Genomic DNA, 16,230 nt, shown 5'->3' with positions numbered 1-16,230 from the left:
AGTTAACTAACTCATTTACAAAGAATTGAGACTCAGAGAGACTGTTCAAGAACCAGAACTATGGTCTGGAGTTTCTGATTCTAATTACAGTTCTCCAGAATGGTCAGTAGGGCAGAATTCTAGTATCTAATAGTGATAGTGCAGTTAACATTTCTGTAGTGCTTATTCTATACCAAGCACTGTTCTAATCTTTAAATATATTAACTAATTTATCCTCAATAACTCTTACGAGATGATGCTAAAGAGTTGACATAGGGTAGTATGGGTATGGTGAGTATAGTGTGCTTTTTTAAACAGAGTTTTAAAAGTATAATTAACCTATAATAAGTCTCATTTAAAGTATACAATTGATGACATTTTACATATGCATTCCCATGAAATTGTCACGGTCGAGAAAATTAACAGAACATAGTGTTTTAAGATCTGGTTTTTAGTTGCTAATCTGTCATTGACTCCCTGTGTGACCTCAGGTAACTTATCTAACTTCCAAACCAAGGTTCTCTTCCATGTAAAAATGATCTTTGAATCTTTTCCAGGCGGAAATAATTCGATTCTTTGTAGGCCATCATTCCACCCATCCTAATGCTGTAATCTGTTGGAAAATTGTATCAAAAAAAGTCATCTCCTCTTTCCAAGATGACCCTTGAGAGGGAGTCCACTCCATTTTTAGGATCAATACTTGCTACAAAGTGCTTCCTTTTATTAATTTAAAATATCTGCTATTTTGCCACAATTGCTAGCTAGAGCTCCGGTCCAATATAGTGGCTACTAGCCACACGTGACTATTTAAAATAAAATGAAGTGAAATAAATGAATTAAAGACTTGAGTTCCTCAGTTTCACTAGCCACATTTCAAGTGCTCAGAGACCAGGTGGCGCTAATGGCTATCATTTTGGAGAGTGTGGCTATAAAATACTTACGTCATCACCAGTGACTTAGTGAACTGCACTGCTGTGGAGCAGCCGAGATGGTGGGACAGGTCTAGTCCTGCATGGCCAGCCCTCCAGTTACTTAAGGCCACTATCGTTATTACTTCATGTCCGAAAGATTGCACCTCCCCTGTAGGCTCTTTTTCGCCCTTTGTTCCTTGTCCATATACATCAGTACTGGATTGGTTTTCCTAGATAGCAATTTCATCGTGCCATTTTTTTAATAGGAAAAATCTTCAATTATCCCCAGTTTTATTTGTGCCTTTCTGTTGCCTGCCATATTTGATATTTAGTAAAAATACATATGTATTTTTTTAATGCTTGCTGTGTTCCAGTCACTGTGTTAGGTGTTGGGGAAGTCAGTGAACTCACAGGGATAGGTGCTAGAATATAGGAAGAAAAAGGCATAAAGAGGAAGGAATGAAGGAAAGGATGTGATTAGTCTAAACTTGAGAGATCAGCGAAGGCTTCACAAAGTGTTTGATGTTTGAACTGACTTTTTAAGAACCAGTGAGAATTTATTAGGTGGAGAAGTTGGACAAGGGTATACAGTATGTACAAAGAGAGGCAGGGAGACTTGGAATGTCTGTGTTTGGGAATTGCAGGAGCAGATGTGAGGGGTTGTGTGTCAGGTTGAACTAGACCTTGGATCACTAGGACATTGGATTTCCATCTTGGTGGTGATAGCCATCAAAGGATTGCTAAATGTCTGCTCATCCCAAGCCTTTCCTCCTCCTCTCATCTCTCAAGGTCTCTCTGTCTCTCAAGGCTTCCCTCCCTCCCCCCCCCCCCCTTCCTCCCTCTCTCCCCTAAGCTTCAAGGATCCTTTTTTTTGCCTGGGTAACTCATTTCCTGAGCCCGTTCCTTCTACAGCTCACTTCTTCTACCTCTGTGTCTTTCTAAATAAACTTTCTCTTATAGTTTGAACAAAAAATTAACTTTGCAAGATGCTTCTGTGTTTGACTGATACTTGTATCCTTCTCTTCTTAAACTGAAAGTCTTGTTCCTAACAATGATAACATAATTACTTGCTTTATTCTACATATTAAATGTCTTAATGGGGAAAGAATAGTCTTTTCAACAAATGGTGTTGGGGCTCCTGGGTAATTACATGCACAAGAATAAAATGGGACCCTTACCTTACATCATATACAAAAAGTTAAATCAAAATGGGTCAGATACCTGAATATAAGAGCTGAAACTATAAAACTTTCAGGAGAAAATATAGGGGTAAATCTTCATGGTGTCAGATTTGGCAATGGATTCTTAGATACCACATCAAAAGCTTGAGTAATGCCCTGGCTGGTTTGGCTCAGTGGATAGAGTGTTGACCTGTGGACTGAAGGATCCCAGGTCAAGGGCATATGCCCGGGTTGTGGGCTCGATCCCCAGTAGGGGGCGTGCAGGAAGGAGCCAATCAGTTATTCTTTCTCATCATTGATGTTTCTATATCTCTCTCTCCCTCTCTGAAATCAATAAAAATATATTTTTAAAAAAGCTTGAGTAACAAAAGAAATAAATAATTTAGAATTTTTTTTAACTTTAAAGGGTGATGACTATAGACTTCTTTAAAATTACAAAAAGCTTTTCTTTTGAATAATACGATCAAGAAAGTGAAAAGACAACTCACAGGATAGGAGGAAATATTTGCAAGTGATATATCTGATAAGGGACTTAGCTATAATACAGGGTGGGGAAGAGGTAATTTTACAGTTGTTTCTTCTGTTTCTTTGAGTTTAGGAACAGTCTGCTCTTTTTCAGTAGGATCATCTCCACGTGGCAGGGAGAGCTCATGTACAGGTTAATCCACCCATAAGCTCTTAAATTCTGCACCACATCTTGGGAGCTTTGTTCACTTGGATGTGCTCAATTACCAGAGAAGCTACATCCAAACCCTTAATTCAACATTACTCTTCGCATTTTCAAGCATGTGCAGCAAAAATTCAGTACTCTTTTTGGGTCACCATCCTATGTCCAGCCCCACTGTTTGGCCGGGCACCCACCAGCTCCACCAGTGTAAGGACAGAATGGCACACACTGCTTCTGTAAAGGGACATCCTTCAGCTATTTGGTGGCTTTTTGGATATACATACCCTGAAGGAAGGCATTGGGCAGTTTCATGAGTGTTCTTAAAGTGAACACGAACATTTGAACCTCTTGATTTGCATGATTTATGGGGTTTTCTGGGTCAAATGAGTACTGGACCATTTTCAGAGGTCACGTCAGGCTGCTTTTGGGAAGAGCTCTCCCTTTCTTTTAAGGGAGAAATTCTACATTCTTTATGAGGAAATTGTAAGCTGATCTCTTCATCAGACTTTTTGTATTGTTTAGCTCTTCATAGATTCATTTGTACTTTGTATCAACACCTTGTGTTGTCATATTTTTTTAATAGCAAGATGCAGACAAGCACTCTAAAACAAGAAGGAACAGGGTTATGAATCATATGGTGCAGGCAAGTACTCTAAAACAATTAAGAGCAGGCTATGAATCGTATCTTCTAGGATTGTTTGGAGTAAAGGAGGTAACGTATGTAGTGTCTTTAGCTTTCTGCTTGGAACATACAAGTACTCAGCAAATTTTAGCTGTGAACTATTATGTGAATTCCTTATCTTCCAGATTTAAAATTCTTTAAGAGCAGGGCTAATGTAATATATACTTCACATATTATGGACTCAACATTTTGCTCATTAACATAATTTTATTCTCATCATAGTTTTTCATGTTTATCTTGTGTCTTGTAGTGATGAAGCTAGAACATCTGTTTGTAGATGATTCAGGTCGATATTTGGCTATTCAGTTCCATCTGGAATGTGCATATATATTTTTATATTATTATGAATATAAAAAAGCAAAAGATCAGTTCAGCATTGCTAAAGACATCAGCAAATTACAAATTGATTTGACAGGTAAGACTTTTATTTTTTGTGGCTAATTGATTAATTTTTTTGATAAAACTAATATATACATTGGCAATTTGGCTATATTGTTTGGTTGTATTTGATTTTCTATGTCCTATTCTTTGCTTTACAAAAATGGATTTTAAAGATTTTATTTTAAAAATTCATAGTTTTACAACAGACTTGAAATTATGTATATTTTTTATTCCTGAAGATGCCCATTTATTTCCTAATCTAGTTAGACACATGCTAGTAGTATAGAAGCCAGGCAGGACACAAAAGAACTTTCAACTCCTCCCTCCTGATTCCCAAGTTTGGTTTGGCCTTCCTACATTGCCCTTCCTTGTAAATGCCCATCTATGGTTTCTATCCTGCTTTTTTTGTACTCCTTAAGACCAAATTTTTGACTGTTGATTAGGTGTTTATTCAGTGCCTTACAACACTATCTGGCATAGAGTAGGCACTCAATAAACATTTGCTGAGTGAATAAGTAAATTACAGAATTTCTCCTAAAACCTCTGTGTGTCTTCTGAATACCAAATAAGAAACATTGGTTTCTTTTTATGTATCGCTCTGTCCCTAGTGTCTCACAATGTAATTGGCATTCAGTATTGAATACATTAATGACAGTCAGACATCATCACTCGACACACTATTTATACCTGTTGAACTTGGGCTCAGCATACCTGACAGTGACTCCCAATCTGTGAGTATTGAAATAATTGAACTTGTTATGTCCTTCGTAGGCTGGGTCTAGATTATCTCTAAGGTCCATTCTTAGCCTCCAAACTCTGTATTTCTTATTGAGCTACATAACAAAATCCTTCATGTATATTATGAGTTAAATATGACTTTGTGGCCTGTCTAGGATCCTAGCCATCTTTTATCACTGTTTGTGTAGAAAAAATTATTAAATATCCAGTTTACAATTTTTGGAACAATGGCCGTGTGCAAGTTGAAGTCTTGTCTGTTTGAAAATATAGTTATATGTAATGTAACTTGTGAGGTTAGTTTCAGAGATTATGATTTTGAATATTGTGGATTTAGGAGACTTTTTTTGGACCACTTGAAAAATAGCTTAGTGCCTTATATGGTCACCTTTAACTGTTGATGTGTTTACTGCCTAGTGTTCACAATTTTTTCCAAGTTAAGAGTGATGAACTTAAAAATACAAATGTGGTACTCACAAATATAAAAGGAGATTCAGATTATTTTTCTATTAGCTATAACCTTACTCTAAATATTGTAAGCTGTGTTGGACCATCTCAGTAGCAGTTTTTATTTATTTATTTTATTTATTTTTTTAAAAAATATTTTTATTGACTTTTTTACAGAGAGGAAGGGAGAGAGATAGAGAGTTAGAAACAACCCTGAGAGAGAAACATCGATCAGCTGCCTCCTGCACATCTCCTACTGGGGATGTGCCCACAACCCAGGTACATGCCCTTGACAGGAATCGAACCTGGGACCTTTCAGTCTGCAGGCCGACGCTCTATCCACTGAGCCAAACCGGTTTCGGCATCAGTAGCAGTTTTTAGTGTAACATGTTTAAAAGGTATAACTTAGAGCCAGACTCAGAGCAGAATAAAGTCCAGGCTTCTTAGACTGGCCTTGGCTATCAAGGATCTTTGTAATCTGACTCTTACCAGGAAATGGATGTGAGAACTTTGGCTTCTCTTAAAGCTATTCTGTAGCAAGTTAGTTCAGTTACAAAATGAAAAAAGGTTTGATGTCTCCTGAAGCCAGATAGAGAGACTGGGATTTAGAATCTGAAAACCTGGCTTTAAGCTCTGGCTCTGATACTGAGCAAGTGACTGTATCTCAGAACCTCCATGTTTTCATCTGTCATATGGAGATGATAACATTTCTTCTCCCTACAGCACTTAATGAGTTACTCTTTTGAGGATGTTGATAGTGTGATGTGGAATCTATTGGCAGAAATCCTGGGTTTGAATTCTGGCCCCATTGCTTATTGGCTTTATAACTTTACTAGAGGCCCTGTGCACGAAATTCGTGCACCGAGCTCGGCCCTTGCAGCCCCAGCTTCGTCCGGAAGATCATCCGGATGGTTGTTCTGCTGTCCGGTCTAATTAGTATATTAGCTCTTTATTATATAGGATAAGTCATTTAAAATCATCACTGAAACTTAGGTTTCTCCTTGTGAAATGGAGAAACACTTTATAAACTCTAAAGCACTCTGAAAATTGCTCTTTATGATTGAACAGTAGGTCTTATCGACAAATCAATGAATATAATTTTATATTTTTTTCAGGTGCTTTGGGCAAAAGGACTCGGTTCCAGGAAAATTATGTGGCGCAGCTTATTCTAGATGTAAGAAGGGAAGGGGATGCATTTTCAAATGGAGAATTCAGTCCAGCTCCGACTCCTCAGGAACATTTAACTAAGGTGAGGAGGATCCTGAGTTATTTAATATATTTAAAAAGTATATATACACATATACATGTATATATGTATTTTGTTGATTTTTAGAGAGAGAGAAGGATGGAGAGATAGAAACATCGATGAGAGAGAATCATTGATTGGCTGTCTCCTGCAAGCCCCCCACTGGGAATGGAGTGTGCAACCGGGTCATGTGCCCTGATCGGGATTTAAACCATGACTTCGTGGTTCATAGGTCGATGTTCAACCATAGAGCCACGCCGGTTGGGCTAAACTTTTCTTATTGAATTTATTGCGGTGACACTGGTTAATAAAATTATATAGGTTTCAGGTATACAATGTTACTGTACATCATTTGTATATTGTATTGAGTTTACCAACACAGTAAGTCAGGTCTCCTTCCATCACCATTTATCCCCCTTGTACCCTCCTCCACTTCCCCCACCTCCCTTTCCCTCTGAACCATCATACTGTTGTCTGTGTCCATAAGTCTTTCTTTTTATCTTTGCTTAATCTCTTAAGTGTGGCATTTAGAAAACTTAAAACTTACATATGTAGCTCCCTTTTAAAAATTATGAAAGGCCTGTGTTGAAAAGGGATGGCCACCAGGGTGTGCTGTGCACCTGCCAGCCGGCCCTTTGCAGGGTGCTAGTCCTGAGGAAGAGGCATTGTTTCCGTGGAAACTAAGCAGCAGCCCAATTTCTGTGTTTCTCTCATCAGTGGTTCTTGAAGGTTGCAGTGCTGTTTCTTAAAATCTTGTAGATAGAGCTGGGCCTATAGTTAGGATGAACCTGAGAATAAACAAGGAAAGCTGTTCTTTTGGGCTGTGATGTGGGCAGAGGACTGTTTACCAATTAAGAGATTACCAGTTAAGAGGTTGACCTAGCTAGTCACAGATAGTTTTCAGCTTTCTATGGGGTTCTGCTCAGCTCCACTGAACTCCTAAACTCTTCCTAGTTTTAGCTACTTTTCTTGAATTACTAGGGGCCCAGTGCATGAATTCGTGCACCTTGAAAGGAACTGTGGGCCGAGAGGCTGTGGTAGGCACAAGGATGGGTCTTGGCCCATCCTCCGTGCCCCTGCCCGGCCCCTTCCACCATGGCCCCTGGTCCCCTGTCTGCCGGCAGCCCCGTTCCCACCACCGCTGCTCCCACACGCTGATGGCACTGGCCCTGCTCCCACCCGCTGACGACGCTGAGTGATTGGGGCCGGCGCCAGCAGCAGGTGTGAGTGGGGCTGGCACTGTCAGCAGGTGCGAGTGGCGGCTGCTGCCCCAGTGGCCCCCTCAGGAGCAGGGGGAGAAGCCCTCAGGGGCAATCAGGGCCGGCAGCTGCTGCTCACACCTGCTGATGGAGTTGAGTGATCGGGACCGGCACCGGGCACTGGCAGCAGGTGCGAGCGGCAGCTCCGGTGCTGGCTATGGGTGTGAGCGGGGCCGGTGCTGGCAGTGGGTGCGAGCAGCAGCTCCAGCGCCAACAGTGGGTGCGAGTGGGGCCGGCACCGCAGGTGCGAGCGCCAGGCAGGACCGTCGCGCGGGAGCAAAGAATTTTCAGTAACCACCAGAGGCTCGCCCCGATGACAGTGACCGGCACCCCACCTTGGTCTGGCACCCCCACTCACCTGCTCCACCATCCTGCCGTGGCCCACGCCTGCCATGTTCCACACACACTCCCTGGTGGTCAGCGCACGTCATAATGACTGGTTGTTCAGTTGTTCTGGTTCCGCCGTTTGGTCTATTTGCATATTAGCCTTTTATTATATAGGATTAGAAAAACAATTTAAATTAAATTTGTTGAGGAAATATTTACATAAAATAATATATACCTATTTTAAATGTTTAGTTTTGGTGAGTTCTGATAAATAGAGACACATGTAACCATCACCGTAATAAAAATATAGAACCATGTCCATCATGCCAGAAAGTCCACACATATTCCTGCAATCACTTTCCCTTCCACTGATCTGTTTTCTGTCATAGACTAGAGCTGTTTTTCTAGAATTCCAAATAAATAGAATCAGGCACTATGGCTCTTGTGTCTGGTTTCTTTCACTTAGTATAATGTTTGAGAGTCACTGATATTTTGATAGCAGTGGTTAGCTCCTGTTTATTGCTCAGTTGATACCACAAGGTGCTTATCCATTCCCCTGTTGGTGGACCATTGAGCTGTTTCTAGTTTTTGGCTATAAGGAATAAAACTGCTTGGAAGATTTGTTTGTAAGTCTTTGTGTGAACATACCTTTTTAATTCTCATGGGTAAATATCTAGGAATGGAATGACTAGGTTATGTGGTCAGTATATTTTTAACTTGGTGAAAAACTGCCAAATTGTTTTCCAAAATGCTATCATTTTATATTCCCACCCTCAAAGTTTCAAGGCACCAGTTGCTCTACATCCTTACCAATGCTTGGTAATTTTTGCCATTCTTCTGAGTGTGTGTATCACATTGTGATTTTACTATTTTTTGATAATTAATTAAAAATAATTATATCAAAATATTACTGATATAATAAAAGTTAACCCATTTTAATTGTATAGTTTGATGGGATTTGACAAATATATCTTCTGTATATATAAAAGCTAAGCGACTGGCCAGTAGGTATGACACGCAGTGACCACCAGGGAGGCAGACTTTCAATGTAGGAGCTGCTGAGCTGCAGTGACTTGGCAGCGGTGGTTCTTGAGTGATGCACCCCAGAACCAGAGAGGAGGGAGCCCAGTTCCTCGCGGGGCCCTGCGATTCCACCTTCGGCTGAGGGTTATGTTGTTGCCGGGGCACTGTCGCCCCGAATCTGGTTTACTGCACACTTGCGTTCCCGTTCCACACCCTGTAGGCAGCAACTTTGCAGAGTGCCCTCTCGCACCCCGGGACCCTTCGAGGGATGTCGGAGAGCGGGTTTCGGCCCGATCCCCACAGGACAGGTTGAGGGACCCCACAAATGCCTTTGAGCTGTGGCACCGCCACAGATGCTGCCGGCCTGGGAGGGACTGCGGGAGGTTGGCTCCAGGGCGTGTCCAGCTCGTTTTGCCCATTCCCACCCCATTGGCCACCTTCTAATTAATTTCCTTTCAATGTGCACAAATCCGTGCACAGGGTCACGGATTAGTGTGTGTGTGTATACACCCCCCCACACACACACACAACCATTACAGCCAAGATGTGTTTCACCACCCTAAAAGTTCTATCATGCCCTTTTCAGTTAATCCCCCATACCTCTGTCCCTAAACAATCATTGATCTGCCTTCAATGACTACAGATAGTTTGGCTTTTCTAGAATTTCATGTGGAATCATACAGTATGTACTCTTTTGTATTTGGTCACTTGCTTAGCATCTTATCCATGTGGTTGTGTGTGTCATTAGTTTCTTTTATTGCTGATTAGAATTGCATTGATGGAAATATATATATTTAAAAATATTATCTATTGACAGACATTTGAATTGTTTCCAGTTTGGAGCTATTACAGATAAAATTGCTGTTAACATTTAAATGCATGTGTTTGTGAGGACATATGTTTTCATTTCTCATGGGGAACTATTTAGGAGCGGAATGGATAGTTTATATGGTAAATAAATGCATGTTTATTATAAAAAATTGGCAAACTGTTTTCTGTGGTGGTACCATTTTAAGAAAGTTCCAGATCTTTTTGACATTTAGAATTGTCAGTCTTTTAAATTTTATCCATTCTAATATGTGTGTACTAGTAGTTCATTCTGATTTTAATTAGTATTTCCATGTTGACTACTTTGTTCAGGATATTCTTGTGTGCATGTGGGCTATTGGTATATCTTCTCTTATGAAGCATTTATACAAATCTTTTGTCTATTTTTATATCGGGTTATCTTCTTATTTCTGGTTGTAAGACTTCATATTCTACACACAAGCCCCGTTTCAGATATTTCTTTTGTGAATATATTCTCTGAATCTTTGGCTTGGCTTTTCATTTTCTTAACAATGTTTTCAAAGAGCAAAAGTTTTTAATTTGATGATGTCCAACATATTAAGTTTTTCTCTGATAGTTCAGGTTTTTTTTTATGTCTGCCTACCCCATTGTTGCAAAGGTTTTCTCCTAGGATTTCTTTTAGAAGTTTTTTACTGTTAGCTTCTCCTTTAAGGTCTGTGATCAATTTTTGTATAGGGTATGAGATAGAGGTGAGGGTCTTTTTTTTTTTTTTTCCTAAATGTATCTCCAGTTGTCCCAGTCATTTACTGAAAAGACTTTCCTTGATTAAATCACCTGTGTACTGTGTTGAAAATCAACTGACCATATAATGCGGACCTATAATTTTAGACTCTATTCTGTTCCATTCAGATATATGTCTGTCTTTATTCCGGTACCACACTGTCTTGGCTTTGTAGTCATTCTTAAAATCAAGTATTCTATCAAGTCCTCTGGGTCTTCATATTTTATTCTTTTCAAACTGTTTTCCATCCCAGATCCTGTAGAGCAATAGAGTTGGGAGTTGATGTTTTAGTTTATAGTGTAGCGGCAGAGCAGGAAGAGTACAGTAGGCTCAAGCAATGATAACTGTTATTCTCTATTGATATTGTCAACATATTCCTGAGGTATAGGTGGCCTGTCCTCTATTTCTACACAGTAAGTTGTCCTCAAATAAGTGTTTCAAGAGAAAGCCTGTTAACCATAGGTAGACATTGTATAATTTTAAACAAGGTATTTTATCCTTCCCTAGCAATCAGTTGCATACAGTTTTGGTCTAAGTATTTTCTTTTGTATTCCACCAGAATCTTGAGCTGAATGATGATACTGTTCTAAATGAGATAAAGTTAGCAGATAGTGAACAGTATCAGATGCCCAACCTGTGTGCCGAAGAGCTGGCTGTTATCCTTGGAATCTGGTAAGTTAATGACCTGCTTGGCTACATTGAACACCTTGCATGTGGGTTCTCTTGTGTTGGGGAAATCTTTATTCAGGAGGTCCCAAGAGTTCTGGGTGAAGAGGGAATCTTGTATTGCTGCTCAAGATCCAGAATAATTGGGTAACCAATCAAAAGGTTAGAGATTAGAGACCTCAGGAATCTCCTGGGAGTTGGTATTCTCATCCTTCTCTTCCCTTCATAAGCAAAATTTCTTTGGTTAGCTTTAGCTAGAAATAGACTCTTAATAAAATATTTAGCATAGGTGAGAATGAGTATTTTGAACTCTGGGGATATTTATATCTCAAAAGGTAGACTTATTTTTGAATACTGTAGAACCTTATGTGTGGTGGAAATAGTTTTTTCTTTTATTTTTATATTTTTTTCTATTTTGAAGTAATTTCACATTTGGAAAAAGTTGCCAGGGCAAGGCATTGCAAAGAATTTAAGAGAATCGTCTTCAAACATGATACTCGCTGGAGTACTTTAGTGTGTGATTCCTGCAAGCAAGCGTACTTTTGTACATTGTCACAATACAGTTCTCAAAATCAGGAAAATAACATTCATACTTACTCTCCTTTAATACTCAGATTCCATTCAAGTTTGCCAGGGTCCCAGGAGCCTCCTCTGTGGCATGGGAGCCTGTCTAGATGTGCGTTGCAGTTAGTTCTTATCTTCTTAGTTTCAGCCAATCTGGAACAGTTGCTCAGTTTTGCTTGGCTTTCATGATATTAACACTTTTGAAACTTAAAAGCCAATTATTTTGTAGACGTTCCCCCGGTTCCTTTTTTTTCCTAGTAAAATAAATTAGGTTGACATTTAGTACACTAAGTATATTTTGTCAGTATTTTACTGCTTTCTGTACTTATCTTTGGCAAACTCCTATCTGCATTTGTATATAATGTAGTAATATTAAAATATGTGCTTTCAAATATATGAAATAAGTTTACTTTGTCTTTCAAAAATTAGATTTCATTAGATGCAACATGCATTTTAAGAGTAATTTATCTTTTTTTAATTTAAAGCACAAATATGCAAAAGAATAACCCAGTGCATAAGTTAACTGAAGAGGAGTTGCTGGCATTTACATCGGTGAGTAATGTCTTCCTTCTTTCCATTTTCTTTTCTTATAGATTGTTTTGCCTCTGGTACATTCTTGCCTCAAATTGCTCACCTTGGGACACTGCCACTTAAGGAAATTAAGGGAACAAAAACTCATCATTTTTGCTTCCAAACTGCACCTATCTTACTGCTGATTTAAACTTAAGTATTTTTTTTGTGCTTGCTTGGCTTTAAGGGCAGTGACCAAATATTTCTTGTTCATTTTTGTTCCCAGAGCATTACACAGAATAGGTGCTCAATAAATATTGAAATAGGTGCTCAATGTTGAATGAATGAATGAAGTGACAGAGAAAAAGTTTGAATTTTCACTCCAAAGCCTACCTAGTATACAGCTCTGTTGTAAAAGCCAGGGTATTGCCTACCTGGGTGTGATGAGTAGAGGATTTCAGGAAGCTAGGAGCCAAACCAGGAGAGCATGGGCTATAGAGGCTGGGGAGGGTGGTGGTGTCGAGCATGAGGGGTGCTTGCCAGCATTCAACAGTGTAGAGGGTCAGGAGAAAAGGCTGTGGGCTTTGATAATTGGAGTGCATTACTTATCTCTAAGGACAGTTTCAGTGGACTATCTGGGTAGTCATTCTAGAGAATTAAGGAGGGAATGGGGTATGAGAAAACAAAGTTGATAAAGACCACAGTTGGAGAAAATGGCAGTGAAAAGGAAAGAGTAATAGATGTTTGAGGATTTGAGATCAAAGAAGGCTTTTCAAGAAGGGAAAGATCACAGATGAAGGGGTCACTCAGTATCTTTTTAGCTTTAGGGAGAGAAAGAAGATACGCACATCTTTAATGAACACAAGCCGCTTAAGATACATGATTTTTTTTCAAAGACATTTTTATATCATGGTTGAGACTCATGCTAGAATTCTAATGTTTTATTCCTTTAGTTATTTTTCAGATAAGGCAAAAATAAAGTATTTTATCTGGTAGAAAGAAAAGCTCGCTTACTTTGTACTGTAATATAAATTTTGCACGTAACTGTTTTCTACAGATTGCTTTGGAACTGGTTGGGTGTTAATCCTTTGTGTCCTCGGGGTGCCCTTTTTATTTTCCCACTTACTAGAAATCTTTGGTATTTATCATATAGCATGTCTGTGTTTAGATTACTGTGTAAAAATCTCCATATTTACTTGTTACATATGCTATCAGGAATTTGACAAGTAAAGTGTTACAAATATTTTTAAAAAGATACATTAAAATTATTATGCACTTCCCATCTATTTATGCAGTTAATATCTATTGAAAACCTGATATGTACCAGGTATTGTGCTGGTCATCAGGGATTCAGCAGTGAATAGTCTTCTAAGCATTTACATCAATTTACATTCTTGTGGGGGAAATACACAGTAGACAAAGAGAGAAATACAGACTTAATAGAAGTGCACAGGAGAAATATAAAGCAGGGTAAGGGGATAAAAATGGGAACTGGATGGTAGTGTTAGACAAGGCGGCGGTGGGGAAGGGCTCAGTGAGAAGATGCTGTTGAACCTCACGTCAGCATGAAGTGAGGCCCAGGGCAGGGTGCGGGGCTTTGGAACGGTGCTGAGCTTGCGTCAGTGTAAGGCCATGCAGAGCTGGAGGGAGACAAGTGTTGATAAATGATGACCAGGACTCTTGGGTTTCTTCTGATGACCGAGGTAAACAGGATGTAGCATATGATAGAGTGTTCCTGCTGGCCTCTCTTGGGGAGGATGGTTGGTAGCAACATCCTCTCAGGTGTGGTCTCATAAGCAGTTTATTGTGGAGCATATATCATCCATAGTTATCCTGAAAAGACATTAAAATACTCTATTTCCATTCAAACATTTAATTTTCTTTTTAGCTTTTCTTGGGGTTGGAGTATATTTCTTCTCTTTTAAACGTTTCTTTTTCTACTTCTTTTGTGATTCTCTATTATTATAATATTTTATTTCTTTTCCCATTGTTCCTCTAAATTGTGAGGTGCTTCTGAAGATAACTGTTGGGATCCAGCCCCAGTAGGTCCAGGGGTTCCCAAAGGTGTAGACGGAGTCGGCGAAGAAGGAATGACACAGAGACAGCAGTGTTCAGATGATCAGGATAGCCAGGCTCTCTAGCCAGGTTCTCCAGCCAGGTTCTCCAGCCAGGTTCTTTCTTTATTGTCCTGTTACATCTGTATTTACACCAGTTGATTTTAATCCTATCCATTCTATTCCAAAGGTTAGGGCGTTTGTTAATTTAGTTCTGTTGAGTTTAATCCTGTCTAGGTTAATCTCTGTGTTCCATTATAAGGGCTATTCCAAGGTCACTGCATTACTAATAAGCTACAAGGAAGTGACTGAAGGAGATTATCCTACCCAGTAAAGGTTATGTCCTCCCAGCCTCGCTGCTTGCCTTCCCTGGGACTGCCCTGTGTCGGTAAGTCTCCAGGGGTATAGGCTTTGGTGCTTTCCCTGGTGGGCAGACCCCTGGGGATGTGGGCCCAACAAGTCCCAAATTTATTGTCAACAGTCTTAGTCCAAGTTCTTCGTGAGTAGTACATGGTATTTCTGTAACACTAGGGGGTTTCACTGATTTATTCTCTTCCTTAGTCCTGTTAATCCCTAACTCCAGGGAAAAAATCCCCATCTGGGGAAACAACCTTTCTCGGAGAGGTGACCTTGGTTAAAACACATAGCTCTAAGAAGGGGAGCAAACATATTAAGAACAGTATGCCATATACACCAGGTCCCTTGAAACATATGCTATGCAGATGTTTCTTCCCTGCAGTGACTGTGTCAAGCAGCAAGGCTGGACCGGCTTCCGGCAGATAACTTCTGATGCTCATTAACTCATCCTTCCTGGCTTGCAGTGAAGGTCAAGGTCATCACTTCAAGTTTCATACTATTCCCTTAAGGGTTTTGTAACGCACACACACACATACATATATTTTGCTCTCTCTCCTCCTCGAGGTCATTTCCAAATCAGAACTGACCCAAGGACTGATTTCCTTTTGGAGGAAAGCTATTTGATCACAGTGCTTCCTAGTGCTAGGCCTAAAGAGATGAGTGTGTGACTCCCAGGTAAATCTGTAATTGGTAAGAAGTAGGGCAAGGAACTTATGTGTGAGGAGAGCTTTTAGGAGCCCATATGTACTTTGGGCTGTATACCACCTCATTCTTTTTTTAATCCCAAAGAAAGTACACAGAATACAGCAGAAAAACCCATATCAGCCCTTGTCAACTCCTCCTTCATCTATCAGTACTTCCTCTTATCCCTGCTTTGTACATGATACTGCACTGGATAATACTGAATTAGAAGTAGCTCCTGGTATTAATGAAGAGTTTCATTGACATTGATATCTTATATAACTACATATCCTTATATAAATATATTTTATTTGTAATCTATTATTTTTTTTAATATATTTTTTATTGATTAAGGTATTACATATGTGTCCTTGTCCCCACGTTACCCTCTACCCCCTCCCCCCACCCCCCCCACCCCCGCTCATGCCCTCACCCCCCCCCCCCCCCCCCCCTGTTGTCCGTGTCCATTGGTTAGGCCTATATGCTTGCATATAAGTCCTTTGGTTGATCTTTCCCCCTTACCCCTACCCTCCCCTACCTTCCCTCCAAGGCCCGACAGTCCAATCAATGCCTCTCCGTCTCTGGATCAGTCCTTGTTCATCAGTTTATGTTGTTCATTATATTCCAAAAATGAGTGAGATCCTGTGGTATTTATCCGCTCTCCAGTTCCATCCATGCTGTGGCAAATGGTAAGAGTTCCTTTTTCTTCTTCCTCTTCTTAAAGAATACCTTTCAGCATTTCATATAATGCTGGTTTGGTGGTGATGAACTCCTTTAGCTTTTTCTTATCCGTGAAGCTCTTTATCTGACCTTCCATTCTGAATGATAGCTTTGCTGGATAAAGTAATCTTGGTTGTAGGTTCTTGCTATTCATCACTTTGAATATTCTTTGCCACTCTCTTCTGGCCTGCATGGTTTCTGTTGAGAAATCAGCTGACAGTCGTATGGGTACTCCCTTGTAGGTAACTGACTGTCTTTCTCTTGCTGCTT

The 16,230-nt window shown here is 39.9% G+C and overlaps 1 protein-coding gene across 2 annotated transcripts in view; it reads left to right on the top strand.

The window, feature by feature from the left end:
• TTC27 (tetratricopeptide repeat domain 27) overlaps window positions 1-16,230 on the top strand; it is a 100,066-nt gene that overhangs the window by 17,584 nt on the left and 66,252 nt on the right. For both annotated transcript variants that reach the window (XM_059660173.1, XM_059660172.1), the window contains exons 6-9: window positions 3,671-3,835; window positions 6,099-6,232; window positions 10,968-11,080; window positions 12,124-12,190. In XM_059660173.1, the coding sequence (XP_059516156.1) occupies window positions 3,671-3,835; window positions 6,099-6,232; window positions 10,968-11,080; window positions 12,124-12,190 (479 nt within the window). The remainder of the gene's footprint in view (window positions 1-3,670; window positions 3,836-6,098; window positions 6,233-10,967; window positions 11,081-12,123; window positions 12,191-16,230) is intronic.

Source organism: Myotis daubentonii, chromosome 12, assembly GCF_963259705.1.
Source record: "Myotis daubentonii chromosome 12, mMyoDau2.1, whole genome shotgun sequence".
Classification (NCBI taxonomy): Eukaryota; Metazoa; Chordata; class Mammalia; order Chiroptera; family Vespertilionidae; genus Myotis; species Myotis daubentonii.
This window is presented reverse-complemented; position numbering and strand designations above follow the sequence as displayed.